The 24762-nt window shown below is 40.0% G+C and overlaps 1 protein-coding gene across 5 annotated transcripts in view; it reads left to right on the forward strand.

Moving 5' to 3' along the window:
• Positions 1-24762, forward strand: part of dnmt3ab (DNA (cytosine-5-)-methyltransferase 3 alpha b) — a 54802-nt gene that overhangs the window by 14836 nt on the left and 15204 nt on the right. For 2 of the 5 annotated variants that reach the window (XM_056245600.1, XM_056245601.1), the window contains exons 5-11: positions 7047-7093; positions 7597-7743; positions 16775-17113; positions 18351-18509; positions 18699-18806; positions 18955-19111; positions 21300-21449. In XM_056245600.1, the coding sequence (XP_056101575.1) occupies positions 7047-7093; positions 7597-7743; positions 16775-17113; positions 18351-18509; positions 18699-18806; positions 18955-19111; positions 21300-21449 (1107 nt within the window). Of the gene's footprint in view, positions 1-7046; positions 7094-7596; positions 7744-9883; positions 10723-10794; positions 10814-16774; positions 17114-18350; positions 18510-18698; positions 18807-18954; positions 19112-21299; positions 21450-24762 lie in introns of those variants that run through there. The other 3 variants (XM_056245602.1, XM_056245603.1, XM_056245604.1) reach the window with 3 other exon arrangements.

Genomic DNA, 24762 nt, shown 5'->3' on the forward strand with positions numbered 1-24762 from the left:
TGATACCCAGCCCTTTTGGATGCCTTAATGTTATTGGAATGCAGAATAACTGGCTATAGCAATGACCACAAATGAGATTTATTTGCAGTAAATATAAGATTGGTGATAATTGGTAGAGTAAATTATTTTTCTTTTTTGAGTGAATTATGCCTTTAACAATTTAAAGAGTACTAAACTTGTAAGGAACCATCTAGTGTTCCTGTCCTACAATATTGATTGTTGGGACGCACTTGTTCAGTTTTACAGGCATAAAGAATAGTGATACACCAATCATGATTTTTCACAGCATATTCCGATTGCTGATTTTTTGTTTTTGTTTTTTTAAGCACATTTATTTGTTGTTTATTTGCTCTATTACAGGCTTAAACAAAAATATCTGTAGCCATTTGAATTTGGTGGCAACCACTGCATTTTAATCATGGTCCAAACAAAAATGCTACACACATTTATCATGAGCAGTTGTTTTTGAATGGTCTGACTTTAGCTTAGTGAAATTATGCTACATAAATCATACCTGCAAAAAAAAAAAAAAAAAATCATGACCTCGATTTGCCAGACTTCATTAACTCAACACTGATGCTATTGCTAATCAATACTATACAGTACAACCGCTAAAAGATAATCACACCTACACACCTTTGTCATTCATTAATTCAATCCCACCAAAGATTTTATTGATTCATGAACTCCTTAGAGTCAAAAAGAACCATCTTGCTTTGACAGAGAATTGGCAAGTCTGTGTCGCTTTTTATACCTTTTACCTAGAGGACGCAGGATGGACTTCAGTCCAGTGACATGGAGCTGGATGCTCTGAACACGGAGGCTGGCATGTGCACAAACTGGCATGCTGGAGGCTCAATGGGCACAGCGTGCCAACCACGCTCACAAACCTATTGACCTTGGCAGTCTCGGCGGAATGAACCCCTTCCTCACCGCACCGACGGGTTGCTTATTCCCGTCGAGCGACGGAGAAAAGAGGAAGAGAAAGAAAGATGCAGCGAGAGAGGATTTGCACATAATGTAAATGTGAAGAGGACTCGAGGGTCGAGGCCTTTTGTTTTGGCTGGGTGTGTGTGGTACTTCACTGGCAGGCTTTTGATGGCTCTTGTGAAGAAAACAAGCTCTCGGGTTTTGCCCATGGCCTCTTGACGCTCAAGTGTTGTGATGTGGCTGGGTGATGGAGCTTTGATAGACTTCAAACAGATCCTCTTTAGGCTAGTGGGTTATTCAAATGGGTGCTGTCTACTTCTTTTGGCTTCATGTCAGTATAGAGGCATCATGAATATGCCTTTACAGATTGCCCGTAAGCCTGGTCTAAATCCCACATATCTATTTATAGGAAGTTGCTCTGTTCATTGGCCATACTTGAAGGAATAGTTCACTTAGAAAATCAAAATTCTGTCATCATTTATTCACCCTCAAGTTGTTTCAAACCTGCTGAACACAAAAGAAGATATTTTGAAGAATGTCGGTAACCAGACAGTTGATGGACCCTGGAATACTATGGAAGTCAATGGGGTACATCAACAGTTTGGTTACCGACATTCTTCAAAATATCTTCTTTTGTGTTCAGCAGAAGAAATAAATTCATACAGGTTTGAAACAATTTGAGGGTGAGTAAATGATTACAGAATTTTTGAATAAACTACACTCACCGGCAACTTTATTAGGTACACCTGTCCAACTGCTCGTTAACACTTAATTTCTAAGCAGCCAATCACATGGCGGCAACTCAGTGCATTTAGGCATGTAGACATGGTCAAGACAATCTCCTGCAGTTCAAACCGAGCATCAGTATGGGGAAGAAAGGTGATTTGAGTGACTTTGAACGTGGCATGATTGTTGGTGCCAGAAGGGCTGGTCTAAGTATTTCAGAAACTGCTAATCTACTGGGATTTTCACGCACAACCATCTCTAGGGTTTACAGAGAATGGTCCGAAAAAGAAAAAACATCCAGTGAGCGGCAGTTCTGTGGGCGGAAATGCCTTGTTGATGCCAGAGGTCAGAGGAGAATGGCCAGACTGGTTCGAGCTGATAGAAGGGCAACAGTGACTGAAATAACCAGTCGTTACAACCGAGGTATGCAGCAAAGCATTTGTGAAGCCACAACACGCACAACCTTGAGGCGGATGGGCTACAACAGCAGAAGACTCCACCGGGTACCACTCATCTCCACTACAAATAGGAAAAAGAGGCTACAATTTGCAAGAGCTCACCAAAATTGAACAGTTGAAGACTGGAAAAATGTTGCCTGGTCTGATGAGTCTCGATTTCTGTTGAGACATTCAGATGTTAGAGTCAGAATTTGGCGTAAACAGAATGAGAACATGGAACCATCATGCCTTGTTACCACTGTGCAGGCTGGTGGTGGTGGTGTAATGGTGTGGGGGGTGTTTTCCTGGCACACTTTAGGCCCCTTAGTGCCAATTGGGCATCGTTTAAATGCCACGGCCTACCTGAGCATTGTTTCTGACCATGTCCATCCCTTTATGGCCACCATGTACCCATCCTCTGATGGCTACTTCCACCATGTCACAAAGCTCTAATCATTTCAAATTGGTTTCTTGAACATGACAATGAGTTCACTGTACTAAAATGGCCTCCACAGTCACCAGATCTCAACCCAATAGAGCATCTTTGGGATGTGGTGGAACGGGAGATTCGCATCATGGATGTGCAGCCGACAAATCTGCGGCAACTGTGTGATGCCATCATGTCAATATGGACCAAACTCCCTGAGGAATGCTTCCAGCACCTTGTTGAATCTATGCCACGAAGAATTGAGGCAGTTCTGAAGGCAAAAGGGGGTCCAACCCGTTACTAGCATGGGGTACCTAATAAAGTGGCCGGTGAGTGTATTCCTTTAATGATTATCAAAAATGAGGTATTTAGGACACTTTGATGCACTCATCGTTTAAGGCTCTTTAATGCCTTGGTGCTTTAGGCATATATCAGAAAAGTGCTTTCATAGTGCAGTTTATTAAGTCAAGTATGTAAGTTATTTTATTTAAAATAATAATAATGTTCGCATTGACAACATGTTTATGTTCACCTGAATTAACGGATGTAGATTCAAATTCAAATGTTTATTGCACCAAATTGTTTGCAATGAACATTCGGCTTGGTGTGAACAAGCCTTTATTGCAAAAAAGTAATAAGTGTGAGTCTGTGTGACATACTTTCTGGAAATACTTCTGCCACCTTAAAAATAAACAGTGTAAAACACAACTCAGCGGTTAAAGATGTCTATCTATATGTGCATGGCTATATATACTATACGTACAATTTCAGAGAGATTATTTTATTTTATTTACTTTTTTTGTTGCTGAAATACACATACAATTTAATTTAGAAGTGATTTAGATTTAAAGCCACTCTCACTAATTCATGCATTCCCTCAGAATCAAACCCATGATTTTTGCGTTGCTTGCGAAGTGTTCTACTGTTTGAACTATAGGAATGCTTGTCAGATTCGCAATGTTAAAATATACACTAAGAAGGAAGTTGTCATTTTTGAAACAGTATGTTTACACACAACATTTTGAAACATTTTTCATGATACACATCACTGTGATTACGGTGACAAAGTCTAGGAATTAGCATTTAGCAAATCTGTCCTTAATTGCTCATATTTATTATTTAACTTGCAGAGTTGACAGCTCATCTTTTTCTCACTTTTGACCTGATTATCATGTTGAGCTTCAAGCAAAAAGGAAAGGTTTTCTGAAATATATTTTTCTGTCAGATTCTCTATACAACACTACAGTAAATCAGTGAATCTGTTTTGTAGCTGGTTTTTGACTTGAATGGAATAAATCTTCCAAAGGCTTTTTAGGAGCCATGTTTTATTGATGATGTATTGGAATTGTGGGTGTGCTTTTAGAAAGCTTTGTTGGACTCTCAGTAATATTGTCTTTCCCAAACCCTAGTTAGAAGAGAGTTTCAGTACTCCTGAATCATGAATCATCATGATAGCCCTGCTAGTGTTTCAGGTCACTGGTAATCGTAGCCTCTGGCTAACCTCGACCTAACCTGCTGAACCCTGCCAAGACAAAGCTGTTTAGGCATGAACTACATCCTTTTGTATGTGGATACGTCAAGAGTATAAATCAATGCTAGGGCAAAAAAGGAGAATTTTGGGAGGATTCGTTGTGGCGCTGTGGAATTTGCAGAAGATGAACAGCGTAAGAAGAAAGTATGATAGTGCTGGGGAAGTTATTCCAAAAATAGTAGGCTGTTACTAATAATTTTTTATTGACTGCAAAGGTAATGCTTTACTGTTCAGACAGACTAGTTTGTTTGTTATAATATTAATCATTATTACTGTAAGACTGTAAAACTGGTTGAAGAAACTGTCCTGACCACATGGTCTATTGAAACAAAGGAACTTGCTGAAAATTAGCATTCGACCTCCCCCTCACACAGTCTCGCCTGATTTACATTTCATTCTCTCACCCAGTAACAGCTAAAACTCACATAAGAATATATATATGGTTTAATGTGAATGATTATTGTGTTTAGTATCATTTTAAATGTCCCAGAGTGAGTGGTTCAGATGTCTCATTTCAAAAGAGTAAAACAAAAGGTAATAAGGTTTTTTAGAAGTTTAGAGAAACTGGCACAAAGGAAGATAGGCAATGGTCTTCCTCCTCTTCCCAAGAGGTGTAACCTCTGAATGCAAATTACCATTGTAAAGAAGTTCTGGCTATTTAATGGAATGCAGCAAGGAATCATGGCTCTTTCTGTATTTCAGATAGCCCGTGAGGTTAGCTCATGTAGTTCTTAAATGTTGGGTTTGCATCTATTTCTCTTATCCTAGAGCATTTGATGTTTTGTATTGATGATATTTGAACTGATTATGAAATTGGCATAATACTTTTACCTGACATAATAAATTGTTATATTTGATTATTCTAACAGACTTTGACATTATTTTCATGGGAGTTAAAAGGAATAGTCAAACATTAACGTATATTTAATGATGCACAGATATCATTGAAAAACCTTTTCATTTTATGGAGTCAGATGAAACGAGTTAATACATGTAAAATGTATTGCATTTAATTAAAAATCCCTTTGCCATGGGAAGAGACGGAACACGCGTGAGACCTTCACCGCTAATTTGAATTCCGCTATTGGATCGAATTAGACGGCCTTACATTAGGCCCTGATTGAATCTGCAGATTTTTTATGTTTCTTGGTGGTGTTCAAAAACAGTTAAAAAAATTCTTCAATTCAAAAGCAGCTAAATGGAGCACGATGAAATGAATTGGGCTATTTTTACCTTGACATACCATCTGAAAAACACAATATTTCTGCCTCTGCCATCAAAGACACAATGAGACACAATACAAAATGTTTTGTTTTTTTAGCTTACATTTATGTGGTTTAATGCAGTTTTGATTTAGATTCAAAGCCACTTGCATTGCATTCAAGGTATACATTTCACCAATTGTTTCAGAATCAAACTCATGTCCTTGGCACTGTTTTTCTACTGTTTGAACTATAGGAATACACAACACAGTGTCGAAAGTTGTGTATCTAAATGTGTAGGGCTATATAATCTGTGTATGATGCAATATTTCAGACAGACAGCTAAAGCATGACATGCTAATTAAAACACCATCACTGATAATGTAAAAACTGAAAACTTCTATATAGCCTACTGTGAGTACAAAGTCTAAAAATATAAATATGGTTTATGGTGTTGGTTGGATGGGGGCTCCCCCGCAGCAAAAACAGAGTGAATTTCAGAGATGTCAAAACCGCTATGATAATGAGTCAAAGTCGTTGTTGGCTAGTTTCAATGTTGACGTCACGTCATATCCTGCAAGTTTTGATTGACCTTGATAGTTTGCAATAATTTAGTTTGTGTGTAAGAGTATAATTACAATTTCTTTTGTTGTTAGGAGTCTATGAAAGTGCTGACCATTACAAAAATAAAGCTATTTAAACTTTTTGGAAATACTGAAAATAATGAAAGAGTTTATTGATGTAAAAAGCAGTGATCGAGTGATATGGTATTTTCAATGGCTCATTTCGATACTAATGTCTAGAGCAGTGTGGCCGATATAATTCCATATGAATGAGCACTTATTTTATACAATATTTACTCTGAACTGACACTTGGTGGATTTCTTTCTTTCTTTTACATTTTTAGTGGAACATTTTGAAATGACTTTGGGTGAGGAGGAGATTTTAAAATTATAGCTACAGAAAAGTAAAGCTGTTGTGTTGAGATTGGAACCAGAATAGCTTCACAATCATTCAAATAATATGATCCACAGAGTTATAACCTAAAGTTTCATTCAAAAATCTGACATGCAAAGTAAAAATTCATAATACACAAATAGTGTGTTCACAACATTGTTTCTATATTTACATATTGATTCTTCACACTTTTGTTACCATAGATGTTTCTGACAGATTTTAAATCACTAATGCATTTTAAACCATTTCCTCTTTAATCAGTCAATCAGATTTAATGCTTACAATTCAGCCAATCATAAGAGAGATTGTACAGCTCACATTACATATGCAGTCAGTCACATATGCATTATAGATCTCAGTGGTATTTTTCAAATGGTAATATTCTGGTGCCTCACAAAAAGAAACCATCATACTATGTGTAATTACATATCGCCCTGTGGCATTTTTCACAGTACACATTTAGTAACCCAATAGGTCTTTTTGATAGTGATTGACTGACATTAATACTCAGTTTCTAAAGTTCTCATAGGACTTTTATTCAGTTACACAAAGCCCTCAAGCTAAAATGGTCCTTCTTTCTGCTTCTTTTTTGCTTTTCAGCTATTTATTTGAACCCCTTTTCAAGTTAATAACTTTGCACACAAATGAGAATAGTTTATTTTGGCAATTTCATGCTTGCTCTTCTACATAAAATCCTTGTGAAACTTTCCGTTGATGCAAAAATATCATTGAGGTCTCATACTGCAGATTGATGAAGACTGATTTCCATTGCGACAAATCCGGACTGTCAGAAACATTTCAGGTAATCGCTTGTTCTTGTGGCTGTTTCCCTCTAGACGTGGAGCACAAGGAAGACGAGGGTGGGGACTCTGCAAAGAATGAGGTAAAACTGTCTTCCTGTTGTGTGCCTGTCTGTGATATATGTGTGTACGTTTGCGTGTTTCTGTCTGAAAATTCGACCTTTTCCGTTAATCGCTGAAGATCTCAGAAGACAAATCTTAGAAAGGTGACATCACCATGGATCCTGTTTTTTTCAGCCATTTGATTATGAAAGAAATGGTACACTAATGGCGAACTATCAAATACACTTGGTCCTCTGCTTGAAACGAGGGTCCCTGTTCTCCACTGGTTGTGTCCAGATTGGAGGTTAGAGGGGGAATCTATCTGTCGGGCCGCTCGAACCCTCTCTGCAACGACGAGTTCCCAAGTTTGCCAGTCCCCCACCAGCCCATTCGCGAAACGCTCCAAAATCATTCGCAGACTAACCGCCTTCTTCCTACCTTTATTAAGGATCGCACAGATAGATAAGGACACTAAAAGAGAGAGAGACAAAGTCGTTAATTTTTTCTTTTCCTTTTTTTTTGTTGCTTTTGTCCCTTTAAACAGGGAGCTCGCGGGAGGCTCCGTGGGGGTGTGGGCTGGGAAGTCAGCCTCCGTCAAAGACCCATGCCCAGAGTAACCTTCCAGGCCGGTGACCCTTATTACATTAGCAAGAGGACCAGGGAGGAGTTGCTGGCAAAGTGGAAGTTCGAGGTGAGTACCATTGCTCGCCACTGTCCCAGAGGAAGAGCGATAGGGAGCCTTTCAGCATTTCTATTATAGCAGGACCGTTTGCCCGGGCGACAGCGTGCCGAATAAACTTAGCGAAAGCCAAGTGTATTTGATGAGTCATTTCATTGATATCGCATGATGGTACCATTTATTTCATTAGACATCTGGCTGCTTCTCACAGTGAAAATCCACTGGTTTCCTCTTTGTGAGCAACCACACACTTGTCTGTTATGAATGCAGTGAACAATCAGAGGCTGCCTATAAGTAATGGCAGCCCTAATGAGTGAGTTAGAAACAGTCTGATTTACAGATAAGTGTTTTTTGTTTACTTTCAGTTTGATTATTGGCTGATAAAAGACATTTTAAAAAATGTATCTGTATTAAATATCCAATATTTAATTGTGCATGCATATGTCCTGTATTTTTCAGTTTAGCTTCTCATTAATGTAACCTAAAACATAATAATTATATAAAAGTGTTTTTTTTTTTTTTTTTGTATTTCGAATTTCTTTATAGAAAATAGTATAGAATTGTAATTTCGACCATAAGATGAAAATATTTATCAACATAACTATATTGGTGTATATCTAGTTCTGATTGACTGAGCGTTTTTGTGTAGAAAAAGAAAAAAAGAAGACTGGACACTTGTTGTTCTAGATTAGGACCGGGGCCATACCTAGTATGGTGCGGGGCCTAGTGTGAGTAGAGGATGTGGGGCCCCCTTAAAGGGCTGGGCCATGGTGCGGTTGCAACGGTTGCAAAGTCCCTAAGAACGACCCTGGTTAGGATACTGTACTGTTGTATTGTAATACTTTTTGATCTACTTTACTGACTGTTGTGCCGGCAGCCACATAACCCTGAAGCTCAAGACTGGTTCCCCACTAAAGCTAAGCAGGGTTGGATAATACCTGGATGGGAGACCTCCTGGGAAAACTAGGTTACTCCTTGAAGAGCTGTTAGTGAGGCCAGCAGTGGGTGCTTAACCTGTGGTCTTTGTGGGTCCTAACAGCCCACTATACTGTCAAAGAGCACCGTCCTTCGGATGAGACGTTAAACCGAGGTCCTGGCTCTCTGTGGTCATTAAAAATCCCATTAAAAAAAGAGTAGTGTTGTAACCCTGGCATCCTGACCAAATTTGCCCATTGGCCTCTGTCCATCATCATGGCCTCCAAAACAAACCCCAATATATACTGATTGGCTTCATTACTCCGTCTCCTCTCCACCAATAAGATGGTGGGTGGTGGGCGTTCTGGCGCAGTATGGCTGCCGTCGCATCATCCAGGTGGATGCTGCACATTGGTGGTGGTTGAGAAGATTCCCCCTTCCATATGTAAAGTGCCTTTTCAGTAAGAAAATCAAAGGTTATATGATCATTTCATTTTTTTTTTTAGATCAGTTGTCTCGTGCCATGGTGAATCTGTATACACGACGTTACAACCAAGTGCAGGGCTGAAATTGTTTTGATGTGTCTTGACTTAAAGGTGAAATGATTGATTTTTTGCTCCACTAGTGGGACCAAAACAGGTTTTCCGAAGTCTTTGGTTTTGGAGCCTTAAGGTCCATTCACACCATGAACGATAACTAGAAATATGATATTATATTAGCATCTACACCAACAGATGATAGCGTTCAGTTTATTATAAACATCTCCTGCTTTAAATGCTCAAGCTTTTTAAAGCCAGGTGGATTCTGATTGGCTGTCAAAGGTTTTTAGGGTTCATCAACTTTAAAAAATGTCTTGAAACGTCCAATGATATGGTTCCCCTGTGTCTTTCCTGTGGACTTTTTTTTATGGTTATAGTTATTGTTATAGTTAGTGTTCTTACTATGAACAAGCCTTTACTGAGGGGTGTGGGGATACAAAAAAGGTTGGGAAACACTGATAAAGATCAGTCATTTAGCCTTCAGTTATTACCCACTGCTATCGCGAAGCTCAAGTACCATTGCAGGTGCAGGTTGTTGACAGTTTTCCTAATGGCACTGTGCTATATTGTGAGAACTGCTCTGTTACATAACGCTCTTTTTCCTCGGTAACCAAAGGAGGCCAACCAATCGACATCGAGCTCCCCCCGCCCCCATCTTCTTTTCTCTGCCCCTCTCCACACTGTGTTTGAGGATAAGCCATAAAAGTGTCAGAGATCCCAGAAATACGACCAAATTAGCCGGACACACAGTTGTCTCGTGAGTGGACGTTGTAAAATTCCAGAGAGATGGGCGTTTCGCATTCTTCACGGAGAGAGCTGGAATCCTCCGTCAGGAGCCTGGGAATTTTCTTTTTCTCTGAATAGGCACATTGTGGATGAGCGCAGATCGTAACATGTCATAGCTATGTTTGCTCTACAAAGGTCTATGCAGTCATGTTGTCTCGAAGCGCTCTTCATCGGACACAACAATGCAGCAGGAAACCCTTTTGAAAGGGGCCTTGACATGTTTCCTTCCTCTGCCTACGAGGCCTGAGCCGCATACAGTCAGCAGAGCTTTGTTAGCGTAGAAGAGGGGGGGTAAAACCCAGCTTTCACTTTCTTTGAGTCAGGGGGATCATGTCTCTCTCTCTTTTTTTTAATAAGTACCCAACGCTACAGTAGATTCCTCTTTCCCACCCCCATCCAGTTCCCTTCACTCCTCCCCCTCTCCCCTCACTACTCTCTCTGCAGTGGAAATGAACTCCGTACTATGGATATAAGGGTGAAGATGAGGTTTACAGCGAATTTCCAGCGCTGCTTGCAAGACAGCCTCCTGGACAGCCGCCAACATTCTGCAAGTCCTCTCTAGCCAACCAGAATTCCTGTTGGGAACCACCTGACCCTGAATTCCCAGACAAAGAAATGTTCATGCTTTCTGGGTTTTTTTTCTTCTTTTTTTTTTGTTTTTTTTGAAGCGGTCTCCACTGAGCCAAGAGTGGGGCAAGAAAAAAAGCGACTCACACGTTGGATTTAAAGTGCCGAGTGCAGGCGTGTATGGGTAGGTCGGCTGGCTTGTTTGTTGTTGATAGCGCAGGGGACAGTGTGCATGTCTGAGTAGACTTGCTGGAGGAGGAATATGCTGACTTCAGGTATTTCCAGGAGACTTGTTACGGACCATCTGCCTCGGGTAGCTTAAAGGAAACCCATCTCTTTAAACCCAGAGTGTCGGACCGGGCTAAAAACATTGCAAGTACAAGAAAAAATAGTTTGCTTAAAAAAGGTTCTTTTTGTAGCCTGTATGTTATTACAGTGGGATTGTAGATAGCTGAATGTATTTCCTGTTTTACTGCCTCTTGCAGGATGTTGTGCATAGGGCATATCTTTGGCTTTGTGCACGTATACTTGGTTTTTAATAGTGCTGTGATCTGACAGTGTTTTTTTTGTGGTTATTTATAGTCGGGTTGAAGAGAGCCGTAGCATGTTTTAGCTCAAACTAATGCTTTAAGAGTTATATAAAAGCCTAGGGAAGTTTTGCTTTTGAGCTTGAACACAAAGATCAAATGCTTTTTTCCATCTGTCAGGTTTGGGTCGGCACCGTAAACACGTAAAACTGGCAGCAGTTGTGGCTTGTGTTGAAACGGAAATGCGGTGTGTGTCTTTTTAAGGATATGCAAATATGAATGAACCGAGTGAACCCACGAACCGCGTGTGATAAGTGTGCTGCCAGCTCTCGCTCGTACTCTGAGTCAAGGCTGCACAGACTGAAACAGGCAGACTTTTACACTTCAGCTTTTGACGATTACTTTGCAATCTTAAGGAAATTACAGATTTCAGACTAAAATCATTTTGAGCAACTTGGAAGTGAACAAATAATGAGAAGCCTTTATAAAGATTTTAACAATAAGGCACTTGCATTAAAACTCTTTTAGCATGCCTGACCTCTGCTGCACTGCTAATTACCGGATTCTTTAATGGACCCAGCACAATCGCAACCTAAATGCATCCTCTATTCTCTGGACTTGGGAGGCTAAAAAGTGAACAGCCTTTGTTCAATAGCTCACAAAGTCACATCAAAATAAATGCGATTGTCACACAGTGGCAATAGCCATTCATCCCCTGCCTGTTGGAATTTCAGTGTGCACTGCTGTGCCGCCAGCATTTGAAGTGAATTAATTCCTCATATTGTTCAAAGTTTAAGAGAAACATCATTTATTAGTTCGAAAACAGTTTCCAAAAATGTTATGTTCCTCAGATTGATTCCCCACCAGTAATGTTCGAAAAGCTTGGCTTTTTACACTTTTATAATATATTTTTTATAGTTGTTTTATATATAATATAATTATTATAACATTTTATAACTTTTTACACTGCATGTGGTATGACAATACAGGCTTGTTTATAATTTTCAACCCAAACTAATGCTTCCAAGACTATCATTCTTGCAATGTTGGATTTACCACATTCATTCTTGCTAAAAAAAACCCTCATCTTTGTTAGCCAGCTTGATAAGATTAGCCTGTTGACATATTTATATCTGCAAAATTTGCAACGACAATATTCATTTTGCCACAGAAAACCAAACTTTTAAATTTGTAAGACCTACACACGTTTCATGTATAAGATCAACAAACGTGTGACATAGGCTCTGTTTACACCCGGTACCTGGTATTAAGATGCGTTTTGGTCGATCGGATCACAGGTAGACGAGGGAGACTCATACCTGTTTACATCATCACTTTTGTCCACTTTCAACCAGTTCTGTCCTGATTTCTTCGAGGGGAGGGTCTATGGGCGAGTAAATATATGTTTTTTTCAGATCTTTCAATCTAATGGACAAAATAAGCTTGCGCAATTTAGATATGAACGCGTCCGAAGACTTTCATTTACGCTCTGATAAGACCACGCTGAACTCAGTGAGTGCATGTTAGAAATCAGGAATGGTGAGAGAACGTTGTGCTTGGTACATTTTTCGTCTTCAAACCAAACTTGGGGCTTCAACCGACAAAGTTTAAATCCTGTCTGGCTAGCGCGCTTCCCATCATTTTTACACTTTAGAACACTCCACAGTAGGTGGAGAGTAGATGGTCTTTTGCAGCTGATCGAACACATTCGACCACGTGAGCGTTTACACTACGAAAGCAATCAGGTCAAATGGGTTTTCGACTACCTCGGGAAGTAGTCAAAAGTGTACAAGCTCAAAACATTTTAGACCACATTTACACCTGTATTTAGCGTCGTCCACTTGTGATCCGATCGACCAAAACGCATCTTAATACCAGGTGTAACCAGGGCCATAGTGACAATGCAGCTGAGCCGAAACTCTCTCACACTGGCCTCAGGCAGTCCTTATAGTGAGCCCTGTGTGTCATAAAAGAATATTGTTCAAGTAATGCTGTCTTTTCATGGCTATGTCATATGAACAGCAACACATCTCAAAGGGCCAAACATGCACAAAGGTCTTAAATACAGGCATCTGCATTAGTTGATCGTGGAATTGGCTTTACTTGAAATGTCATGGTATATAAATAATTACAATAAGGATGGAAAAACGGAATTTGCCAGAGGAGCTTGGTTAGAAAAGAGGCTTGGTTGATCATTGTAATGTGGAGAGAAGCTTAAGGCTATGGGTGTTTCCTTTCAGATATAGGTAGTGCTCCTAAAGACCGTGCTATACTATAATACTGAAAAGGTTTGTTTATCACTTAGTACTCTAAGTTTCTGTATTCTTCTCTGTTGTGTTCTTTTGCTTAAGTTAAAGTTTTAAAGATAGCATTACAGTACATTCACATTTTTTAGTCCCATAATGGCTTAATAGTAAGTTTCTTGGTGCTGATGTAGAAAATTAAAAGTCAGAGTTTTAAATCTCATTACTTCAGTGGCTAGAGGATATGTGAGAGATGGTTAACAAAATGTAAGACTAGTACTAGTTTCAAAAACAATTTCTCTATATGCATCTCAATATCTGTTTTTAAACTTGCTTTTAATCTACTATTTCCTATTTGTTCCTCTATCTATTGGATAGCCATACAGCAAACTAGTACGTCAAATAGGACACTTTCTATTTTTAGAATTGTTAATAATCTTAATTTTTAATAAATGTATTTATTCAGTAAACAGCAAAGCTAAAGTGATTCCAATACGGTAGTACAACTTCTTTTAATAGTTGCTGTTTGTTTTGTTTTTTCTTCGCAGTATCGTATAATACTTTATTCTATACTTGTGCACAACAACCTTGCTCTCACTTGCGAATGACATACTGCTTATGTTGTTATTCCTGAGCTGGGCTGTGTGTTTGTGGCCGACAAAGACTGTAAAGTACTGTACTCCTGGAACCCTCCCCCTTTCCTTCCTTCTCATCTCCCCCTTCCTCAATTTCAAGAGCCAGACTCGCTACAGTGAGGCCCCTGAAGAGGGGCATTTACAGCTGGGGGAAAAAAAACACGTCCAGAAGCAAATCTCCACTTATAGCCGCAGTGCTTTTCTCTCCTCCCCCAGTTTTTGGGGAGTCAGTTTTCTATTGATATTTTCATTTAAAAAAATATATATAAATAACCCTTTCCATCCCCCAGTGTTGACATTCTTCTCTCCCACTCACTGTACAATTTGATACACAATAGTTGCCTGCAGTATTGGCCGCCTCTGTCATTATTTTTGAGAGTCTTGGGGTATCTATAATAGCTTTGACAACGTAAGGCGTAGATAGTAAGAAGTTATGTGTCTGTTTTATATAAAAAGCAGGTGTTTTTATCATTCTCCATTCACATAGGGTGAGTTCAGCTCGTTGTGTGGAATGTAAATTGTGTACATTTAGAGTGAACAGAGCCGCAAGCATGTGAGATAAAATCAGTCAAGATTTTTTTTTTTTACTTAGATAAGAGATTCAGATTTAAATTTTATTCTGATTTAATCCCATTTATATGCTTTGCTTCAAATGATTGGACTAAGATTACATCAATGCTAAATCAGGCCACTGGTGTATGACAGAAAATCTTATATACATATTATAGGTAATTGTATATAACGGTAACAGTAGACATCACAATATAGTAGTGTTTGATGGAAATTCAATGCAAAAATGATTATATATATTGAATAACCATTCCAATAGTGTATTGAATACTCTAGTTATTTAAATACTTTTGAAATTAAAAGTACTGCATTCATTAAAAAAAACAAGTGAATGAAAATAGTGTAACAGTCTTGCCCTCTGATAGCCCCTTAAATATATCTAATATGGTATAAACGGTGTAGCAGCATTTAAACACTTTTATCATTGCGTGGTATGTAACAGTGGGTGTCAACTTTTGTGCCTCTGAGATCCCCCATTGTCAAAGTCAATATTAGTAGGCGCCTCTGCACAGCCTGTTATATATCTTCTTGTAAATCTGTTGCAATGAAAAGGTGCTTATTTTCATATATTTTTATTTTATAAAAAACTATTAATAGTGATCAACGATTTAAACTTCAAAACACTGTTCCTTTAAACAAAACAAAAACATTGTTTACAAGTGTACAATTTTTTTGGATCCATTTGTTATAACAGAAATTCTTTACATCTTTTATATAATCCATTTTCCATATTGCTACCACTCTGACTGCTACCACATTGTTTGTATAAATGAGAAACTGTCAAATCTAACAAGTATCGTTCAATACAGTATGGGGTCCCCCAAGGCTCTGTGTTACGTCCTCTGTAGTTTTCCTTGTACAGGCTTCCTCTAGAGGACATCAGGAAACATGGAATTAGCTTTCTCATTGTTATGCTGTTGTCACAGCTTTATATTTCCTCTATACCACATTCTCAATTGTTGTTTTAAGGACATTGAAGACTGGGTGCAGTGGACAGCAATTTTCTTTTTTTAAATACTGACAAAACAGCTTGTATTCATTGGACCAGAAACTATAAATATTGCGGCTCAAATACAATCTGTGTCTAAATGGATGTTGTGATTTGTCCTTTAAAATGCACATTTCCAGAGTTTATAGAACAGTATTCTTCAACTTTAGAAACATTTGCTAAGTTGCGAAACATGCTTTGCTTGTTTGCTTTGAAACAACTTGTTTGTATTATGAAAAGCGCTATACACATTTTAAAAATGACTATTTTAATCTTGCAGCTCTCTTGGAAGTTTACTTAGGCTCGGTTGAGAACCACTGGTATATACAGTGCCATTGTACCGCCCAGTCCTGCAGAGATAAATACATGCTCATTTGCAGCACAAAACGGCTTGCATACATTTAAATACTCTTTCCACCATCAACCGCTGTCAAAGACAAACAGCCTGGCACATATGGCCCAGCTCATCGAAGCAGCCAGTGAAGCCATACAGATATTTATAAACTGTGGGGCTTCTTGATTTGTGGCCACATGTTTCTACTCCACACCATCATACTGTCTATTCATACACACTCATGAGCTCTTGGCTCCAGAGCCTCTCTCCCCCTTTTGCGGGCTTATATGAATGTATAGCCACCATAATGGAGGGAGTGAGGTAAAGAGAGACATAGGGAGAGCTTTCTGGGGACGGATCCAACCGTTTTCTCTGCACACAGACACACACATGGGCGACTCTGCCAGGTTCACGTGTGTGTGAGTGTAATTGGAGATGGAGTCGGACCCCAGCAGCAGAGAAAGTACAGCTGTGAAAGAGATTCACGTGCGAGTGAGAGAGAACGAGAGGAAGAGAGAGGTGCAGCTGTTGGGGATTTAAGCTGTGAGCTGCTTAAGTCATGGCTTGGCTCGTGTCCTCTGTTTTTGACCTAATAGCTTATAGTCAGGTTGGACAAACTCGCTGAACTCTCCAGCGCGCATCAATCACAGCCACGGGGGGAGCACTCATTGTTACGAAGTGATCGCAAACAGCATTCACTGCAATGAAAAGGGGACTGTTTTCACAGGTTTCTGCCACTTATCACACTCAAAGGGGCGGAACTTGTGCTTTATCAAGAGGATGGGGATATTTGTGTTGGCACGTGGGATTAAAGAACTATAAACAAACTGAGCAGTCATCATTACTCAAGCGCTGAACTGTGCTATTCTCAGGAAAGCCACTGCTGTTCTGTGTGCTTTACCTCCTCCTCTTCCTGTCCCGCTGTTCCCTACGTTGCAGGCAGAGAAGAAAGCGAAACTGGTGTCTGTGATCAACTCAATGGAGGACCATGGCGAGGTAGAGTCGGAGCCCCAAAAAGACAGCTCCATAATCACCGGCCCACTGCTTTTTCCTCCACCAATGCCGCCAATGCAGCAGCAACCGCTACAGCCTCAAGCTCAACCTCAGACCAACATCAAACCCCAGCCTTCTCCTCAGAAGCAACCTCCACCATTCCAGCAGCAGCAGCAGCCTACGGATCCAGCCTCTCCAACTGTTGCCACCACCCCAGAGCCCGTTTCTATAGGGGATGGAGACAAGACTTTATCCAAGTCCGCTGACACAGAGTCCGAGTACGAGGTACGAGTAGCTTCCTCATCATCATCATTGTGGCTTAGGGTTAATCATTTTGAAAAAGTATGCTGTAGATATTCTATGCTTTGTGTAGTTCGTTCTCCAATTGTGGCTTATTTGGTTAGCCGGATAAGTTCCAGGATAAACGTGAGATTTACTATTGTTCAAAGAAAGCTTCAAGTGTATTTAGTGTCATTATCAAAGCAGAAATGTAATTTTGACAGTGACACCTGCTTGTTGATAGGCAATTTATTCTCTGAGAAATCCCAGGATTAGGCCAAGTTATCCTGGAACTTATCTGGCTAACCAGATTTGAAAGCCAGGTTTAAACAATTGGGTCTGTCTTTTGCTAAAGGGTTTGTTTCATATGTAGATTGGGAGTAATTTGAAACTAGAGTAGTACAGCTCTTTGCCTTAAAGGGATACTCCACCCAAAAATGAAAATTCTGTCATCATTTACTCACCCTCAAGTTGTTGCAAACCTGTCTGAGTTTCTTTCTTCTGATGAACACAAAGGAAGATATTTTGAAGAACGATTGGAACTTTGGCACCATTGACTTCCAAAGTATTTTTTTTTCCTACTATGGAAGTCAATGGTGTCAAACAACTGTTTGGTCCCAATCGTTCTTCAAACTATCTTCCTTTGTGTTCAGCAGAAGAAAGAAACTCATACAGGTTTGCAACAACTTGAGGGTGAGTAAATGATGACAGAGTTTTCAGTTTTGGGTGGAGTATCCCTTTAAAGTGTGGTAATATTAGAGAAGTTTCTACAAAATCTTGTGGGCAAAAAGGGTCCTTTGTCTATTGTCAATAGTGTATAGATGAAGCACAATGTGAAACCTTTGCAAAATCTGCATGGGGATATCTTTCACCCTTACCACCCACAAACATTTGCAGAACAACGGTAAATGTGACCTTTAGACTTAAAAGTTCAAAAGCACCTTGTGAGGATGGTTACACCAGCATTTTAGCACAACAACTGTGGTTAAAGTGTCATGATTCAAGGTTGCCCATTTATAGCAATCACCAAAGAGTTATTATACAGACTGAAATTCAAGACAGTACAAAATAAATAAAAAGACATTAATTAAAGAGAAACGGAAAGGAAATCATTTCTGGGGATGGTTTGCCCAGAAATTGAAGATAATGCAAAAGGTTAGGTTATGAACAGTACACATTTTATTGTATTTATGTGAAGTGATTGAAATAACAAATTGATCCCTTTTGTGGTTGTATGTTGCAGGATGGCCGAGGTTTCGGCATTGGTGAGCTTGTGTGGGGAAAGTTACGAGGATTCTCCTGGTGGCCTGGACGGATTGTATCCTGGTTGATGACTGGACGTAGCCGGGCGGCTGAAGGCACCAGATGGGTCATGTGGTTTGGGGACGGCAAGTTTTCTGTGGTAAGTTTGTATTTACTTTTGTGGCAGAAGGTGTAAAACAAGTTCATACTTAAGGGAATGAGTTTAAAGTTCAGGAAACAATGCAAGTTCAAGTTCATGCGAATACATTTTCTTTCTCTGGTACTCAACATTATGCTACCATTGCTGTTGAGAGAGGTTGTATTGTTTTGTTTCAATATTTTCTGGTAGGTCTGTGTTGAGAAACTGTTGCCTTTGAGTTCCTTCACCAACGCCTTTCACCAGCCAACCTACAATAAACAACCAATGTATAAGAAAGCCATCTTTGAGGTGCTACAGGTAGGAATTCATTTGTGGTACATGTTTAACTATTAAACAAAGCTCTTTGTCTCTAGTTTATTGTTCTCTTGTATATTGTATTCCCTATTAATATCTCAGATTAGCATAAATCTATCTAAAGAAAACGTTTGAATGCCCTACCTTGCAGGCAGCCAGCACTAGAGCAGGCAAAACCTTCCTCACATGCCCGGAGAGTGACGATACTGACACTTCTAAGTCAGTAGACATGCAAAACAAACAGATGATTGAATGGGCCATGACGGGATTTCAACCCAAAGGACCTAAAGGTTTAGAGCCGCCTGAAGGTAAGACTGCTGCGGTTTCTGTTTGATATACATATATCGGCTTGATTTGCAAAGGAAAATGTCAAACTTTTTCAAAAGGATGGTTTGCCCAGAAATGAAGATTCTGTCATTTACTCACCCTCATGTGCTGCTATTTGTTCAGTGGGACACAAAAAGAGAGTTTTGTTTCTTTTTCAGTGGTAGACAAACTTATAGAATTTCCATGCATCTCTATTACAATGACAAATCTTAGTGACAAAATTTGTTAAAGGGGGGGTGAAACACTCAGTTTCAGTCAATCTCATGTTAATCTTGAGTACCTATAGAGTAATATTGCATCCATCATATCTCCAAAAAGTCTTTAGTTTTATTATATTTATAAAAGAAAGATAGGCTGTACCGAGTCTTTCCGGAAAAAGCCGAGCGGGTGGAGGCGTGCCGTGTGGGCGGAGCTAAATAATCACGAGCGCGCAAAGTTTTAGAACATTTGTGTGTGTCTACTCGTGGTTTATGAAGACATGATTTGGTTTTACAATAAACAAACAGACACCTACAGTAGCCACCTAAACAAATGTATTTAAACAATCACACACCATACATCACATGCTCAGATACATTAACTATAAGTGATCATGTTGTTTAGCCTACTTGCTGTGCTTAAGTTACACACCGATAGACACACACAGATATTTGAAGCAGTTCTACTCACCGCCTGCGGTTCCAACGCAAGACCGTTAACCTTTAGTGTTGGGACTGCTCCATCCTTGAGAACTAAACGATTAGCAAATCCGGCTTCGAACTGGGCCTTGTTTATAAAAAAATCATCCTCGAAATGCATGGAACAAACAAGAACACTTGCACAACTGTGTTGATGTTCTGGAAAAACAAACTCCATCCACTGGTCCCTTAACGCTTGATTCTTTGGGAATCTGTGCAGTGTTGTCTTGCCTTGGCAACCGAAAACACACTTCTTTGGTGATGACATATTGCAGCTTAGCCGATGCACAGCGTTTTGATGGGCATAGGTTACGGCTATCGCTCTACAGCTGTGCGCGTGCCCTTCCGAGAGAAGTGCCCTTAGGACCGTATAAGGAAATTCCGGCGCATGTGACGTCATACGCGCCCATACTCGAAAAAAACTTTCCGAAACTTGTGACAACCAGGAAGGAGTATTTTGAGAACAGAAATACTCAATCAAACGTACAACTTAATTTTTGAAACTTTGTCCATGTTTAGCATGGGAATCCAACTCTTTAACAGTGTAAAAAACTCACTATGCATGAAATAGCATTTCACCCCCCCTTTAAGCTCCAAAAATGAGAACCCCCCCCCCACACACACACATACAAACAAAAAGCACCATGAAAGTGGTCCCATCTTCTGAATTCCAAATATAGCTTTTTGTCAGAATCAGAATACAATTTAAGCCGTTATAACTTCCCCTCCAGTGAACTGTTAACTCGAGAACCACTGTGAACGAATCACTGATACAGTTGAGTTGAACATGAGACCTGGATCAGTGAATTAATCGTTAATTTGAGCCTGTTCTTCTCATTGAACCAGTTGATGGGATTCACAAACTGAACTGATTTGTTCCCAACTCAATCACTCAATAATCGGGGCGACTGCTCACTTGAGGTGAAGGTTATTAGTGATTAATGAAATAAATTTCTGCACGTTCCTCCCACAAAGCTCAATATGGCTTCAGAAGGCTTGGAATTTAGTGAACGAAAAGGTTTATGATCCTTTTTTGGTGTTGTGTTTTTAATGTTGCTGACAGTTATGGTCACTATGAATTGTCATTGAATGGAAAAGACATGCAGATTCTTTTAAGTATCACGGTTTGTTAATCACTTTTTCTTTTTTTATTTGAAATTTTGCAAGTTTCTCCATGCTGTAATAGTTTCAGTGAGTTCATCTTTTCTTCAACGTTTTTTGTTTGTTTTATTTAACATTGTTTTTAACCAGAAATATGCAATCTGGTGAGATTTCAGATGGTCTCAGTTCCTCGGTTCAGTGATTTTTGAGAATTTTGGCTTTTAAATGCACTTGTTTATCCCTTAAGCCTGTACACATGCCAGTCCTCCAGGAATTAAGCTTGTAAGAAAATACTGGTGAAATCTAAACAATCCTGACCTCTGAACATTTACATAGACACACCACATAATCCATTAACGAATATCTATACGTACCATTGTGCCTTTTTCAGAGGAGCGTAACCCCTACAAGGAAGTGTACCCAGAGATGTGGGTGGAGCCGGAGGCGGCGGCCTATACGCCCCCACCAGCAAAAAAGCCCCGCAAGAGCACAGCCACAGAGAAACCCAAGGTCAAAGACATCATCGACGAGCGGACTCGAGGTGAGCTCTCACTGAACGAGGTCAGCGAGTTCAAAGAGTTCCTCACTTGTAAACACACACCCACACAAGCTAAATCGGGATTAGCGCTCTCATCTGCTCAGTCGGCAGAGTAAACACAGGAGGGTGTGTCTGGACCTATGACAGGGGTCTCGGCTAATCCTACAAGTTTAAAGAGACACTTTTGTATTGAATTATGGCACATGTTCAAACATAGCTTTTGCAGATAACACTTTTACCTGCATATCATCCTTTTGTTATTGTTGTAATAAGAAAATGTATGCCCATGTTTTAAGGCAGGAAAACCTAGCAGTAGTAATAAAGAGAGGAGCTGTTAAATCAGCATGGAGCTTTATTAACCAACCAAATAGAGGTAAACTGGAGCAGACTTGCACCATCTCCTTTGTGGGTTACATAAAGCCAAGAGTTTCATTCCACTTGAAACAATTCAGTTGTTCATATAAATGTTTTTTTATTTCTCTTTAGTTCTTTTAAGATGACATGGTTACATTGTACTTATTAAAATAAGTACTGAGTTATATTAAAGGTGCTCTAAGCGATGTCATGTGTTTTTTAGGCCAAAACATTTTTTGTCACATACAGCAAACATCTCCTCACTATCCGCTGGCTGCCTGTCCCCTGAACACACTGTAAAGAAACGCGATCTCTGTAGACAGCCCATGCTTCACAAACAGCACCAAAAACAAACTGCAGCGACCCGCTCCCCAAAACATAACAAACTGTTCCAGCCAATGACCGACAAGAAGGGTTTGGGGGTGTGGTTTGGGGGGTTAGTGTGCGGATGAGGAGGAGGGAGGGTCTAGCTAGCCTCCGTTTTGTTTGACAATAGTTCGAACGTCAACAAGAAGTGACGTCACCCAGGATCGCTTAGAGAACCTTTAATTAACTACATGTACTTACTATAGAGTTATGGTTAGGGTTTGGTTTAGGTTTAGTTACTTGTAATTCTGCATAATTTACTGTTATTACTATAGTAAGTAGTACATGTAGTAACGTGTAACTACGTCCCCTTAAAATAAAGTGTTACCAAATATTACACTTCATATTTATGCATTAAATGTAAACTTGTATAGTGCATTAAATGTAATAACAAAAATATATAATTAATATAAAATATAATATAATATACAGTACTGTCCAAAAGTGTACAAAGTTTAAAATAAAAGTATTACTTTCAAATGATAATAATAATAATTACTGACCCAAACATTTTGAACAGTAGAAAACAAATGCTTCATTAATTAATTAATTCATTCATTCACAGCACTCTTGCTGCTTTGGAATGCTTGATTCTACGTTGCATGGGCAACACTTTTACACTAGTGTCAGAACTAGTATGATGAACTAGTATGTTCCCTTTCAAGGGAACTCGCGCTGCGTCGATTGACGCTAAGGAAACGCTTCGCGTGATGACGTCTTGAAGCACATGTAAAATCAGTCCAATGGTGTGACGGAACGTCAGAGGCGGGTGACGTCATGAACCAGGAACCTATAAAGCCTGCCCAAAACATAGATGCACTAGTTTCTGTGTCTTCAGTAGCGCTCATTATGAAACTGTCCTTGTCTATTTGGTGTTGTTTTGTCTTTCTATCCGAGATTTTGTTTGGGTGAGGAGCATGCAGTCAGCGCTCGAGGGTGCTGGCTGTGAGCACTGTGATGTGCTTCCAATTCAGACACTCCGATCCCGCCTGGCGTTCTTTAGCGAGGACGCTCAGGCTCGAGTTCCCCAGGGCTCTGGTCCCGCTTAGAGCTTAGATTCTCTGCCCGAGCCCGAACGATATTTCCCGCCACTATCCTCGGGCCGGGCCCTTGATCTAGAGACGTGCACTCCTACGCAATAGAGTGCGGCGCGGGACTAGATTTGATGACCGAGTGCGAGCGTGGGCGGTAATGCACTCACTCTGAAAGTGTGAAAAACTAGAAATATCTATGAATAAAACATATAAAAACTAATACATTTTTATTCATCTGTTGCAGAAAAGCAACAAGAACAACTAAAACAAAATAGAAACTATTTACAGGCCAGAGTTTCTATTTATAACATGTTTGCAGCGCTGAGTGATGTACCCAATCACAGACATATGTGTTGATTTCTTGAACGCAATGGCCAATCAGAAGCATTTACGATAGACTCCCCTCACCGCTCAAAACGGACTTTTTGTTTAGTGCTGAATTCTGAATGCTGGCAAATCCTCTAATTATAACAAACAACCTGTGGATATTATGAAAGATTCATTGTGCAGTCAGCTCCATTGATAATAACAGAGATGTGTGAGATCGCGATGAACTGATGTCAGCTTTTTAGGAATTATTAGGGGAGCGCACTTTGTGCGCATTCAGTCATGCCAAACCATGCACGCAGTAGCCTGCTTGCTTTTATGTTATAACAGTGGTTTGTGTGTTAATGCTTACAAATAATTTATCAGGAGCATTTATGCTGATGTGTATGGTGGCGACACGTGGGCTAACTTAAAAGTATTTGGAGGTACAGAAAGTCTATTTACTAGATCCAGTGCCTTCTCTCAGGGTTTGGAAGCACACGCTGCGGTTCCTTCCGCCCTGATTGAGGCACAGACACTGCAACTATCTAGTTCTGAGGAACTGGACGTTGTCAGTGTCGATGCAAGAGATTCTGAGGATTCACCACCTCAGTCTCATGCATTTGAAGAGCTGGTTGAGGTTGTGACAAGAGCGGTTGAAAGACTGAGTATTTATTGACTGGCCAGCAGATAAACAGGACGTTCGTTTCAAAAGTAAACTGGACAAACGCTTTCGACCATCACGGTCACAACCTCAATGCCGGGGCCTACCGTTTTTCCACCGAGGTGTCGAGATCGTGGGAGAAACCGGTTTCATATAGAGTGTATAGTGCACAAACATCCAATTATTCCTCTTTATCTAACTATAAAGAGCACGGTTATGGGGAGATGCCAAAAGTGGAAGAGACGCTTACGAGCTATCTCTCCCCCGAAGCGGCATCTTCGCTAAAGGCCCCGGCATTACCCACTTAGCCAGTCAGAACCACATCATCACTAGTGGGTAAAGCTTTTTCAGCCGCTGCTCAGGCTGCAGCATGCCTTCACACAATGTCGCTGCTGCAGGCCTACCAAGCTGAATTTTTAGGAGACATGGATGAAGGCGGGGGAATTGGCCCTGACATAGTTTGCAAACTATGTCGAGCCACAGATTTATCTCTCAGGGCCACCAAGGAGACGGCTAAATCCATCGGCCGCTCTATGGCAGCGCTGGTGGCCACTGAGAGGCATCTGTGGTGCAATCTGAGTAATATAAAAGA

Source organism: Rhinichthys klamathensis, unplaced genomic scaffold (assembly GCF_029890125.1).
Source record: "Rhinichthys klamathensis goyatoka isolate OS25496 unplaced genomic scaffold, OSU_Roscu_1.1 h1tg000032l_1, whole genome shotgun sequence".
Classification (NCBI taxonomy): Eukaryota; Metazoa; Chordata; class Actinopteri; order Cypriniformes; family Leuciscidae; genus Rhinichthys; species Rhinichthys klamathensis.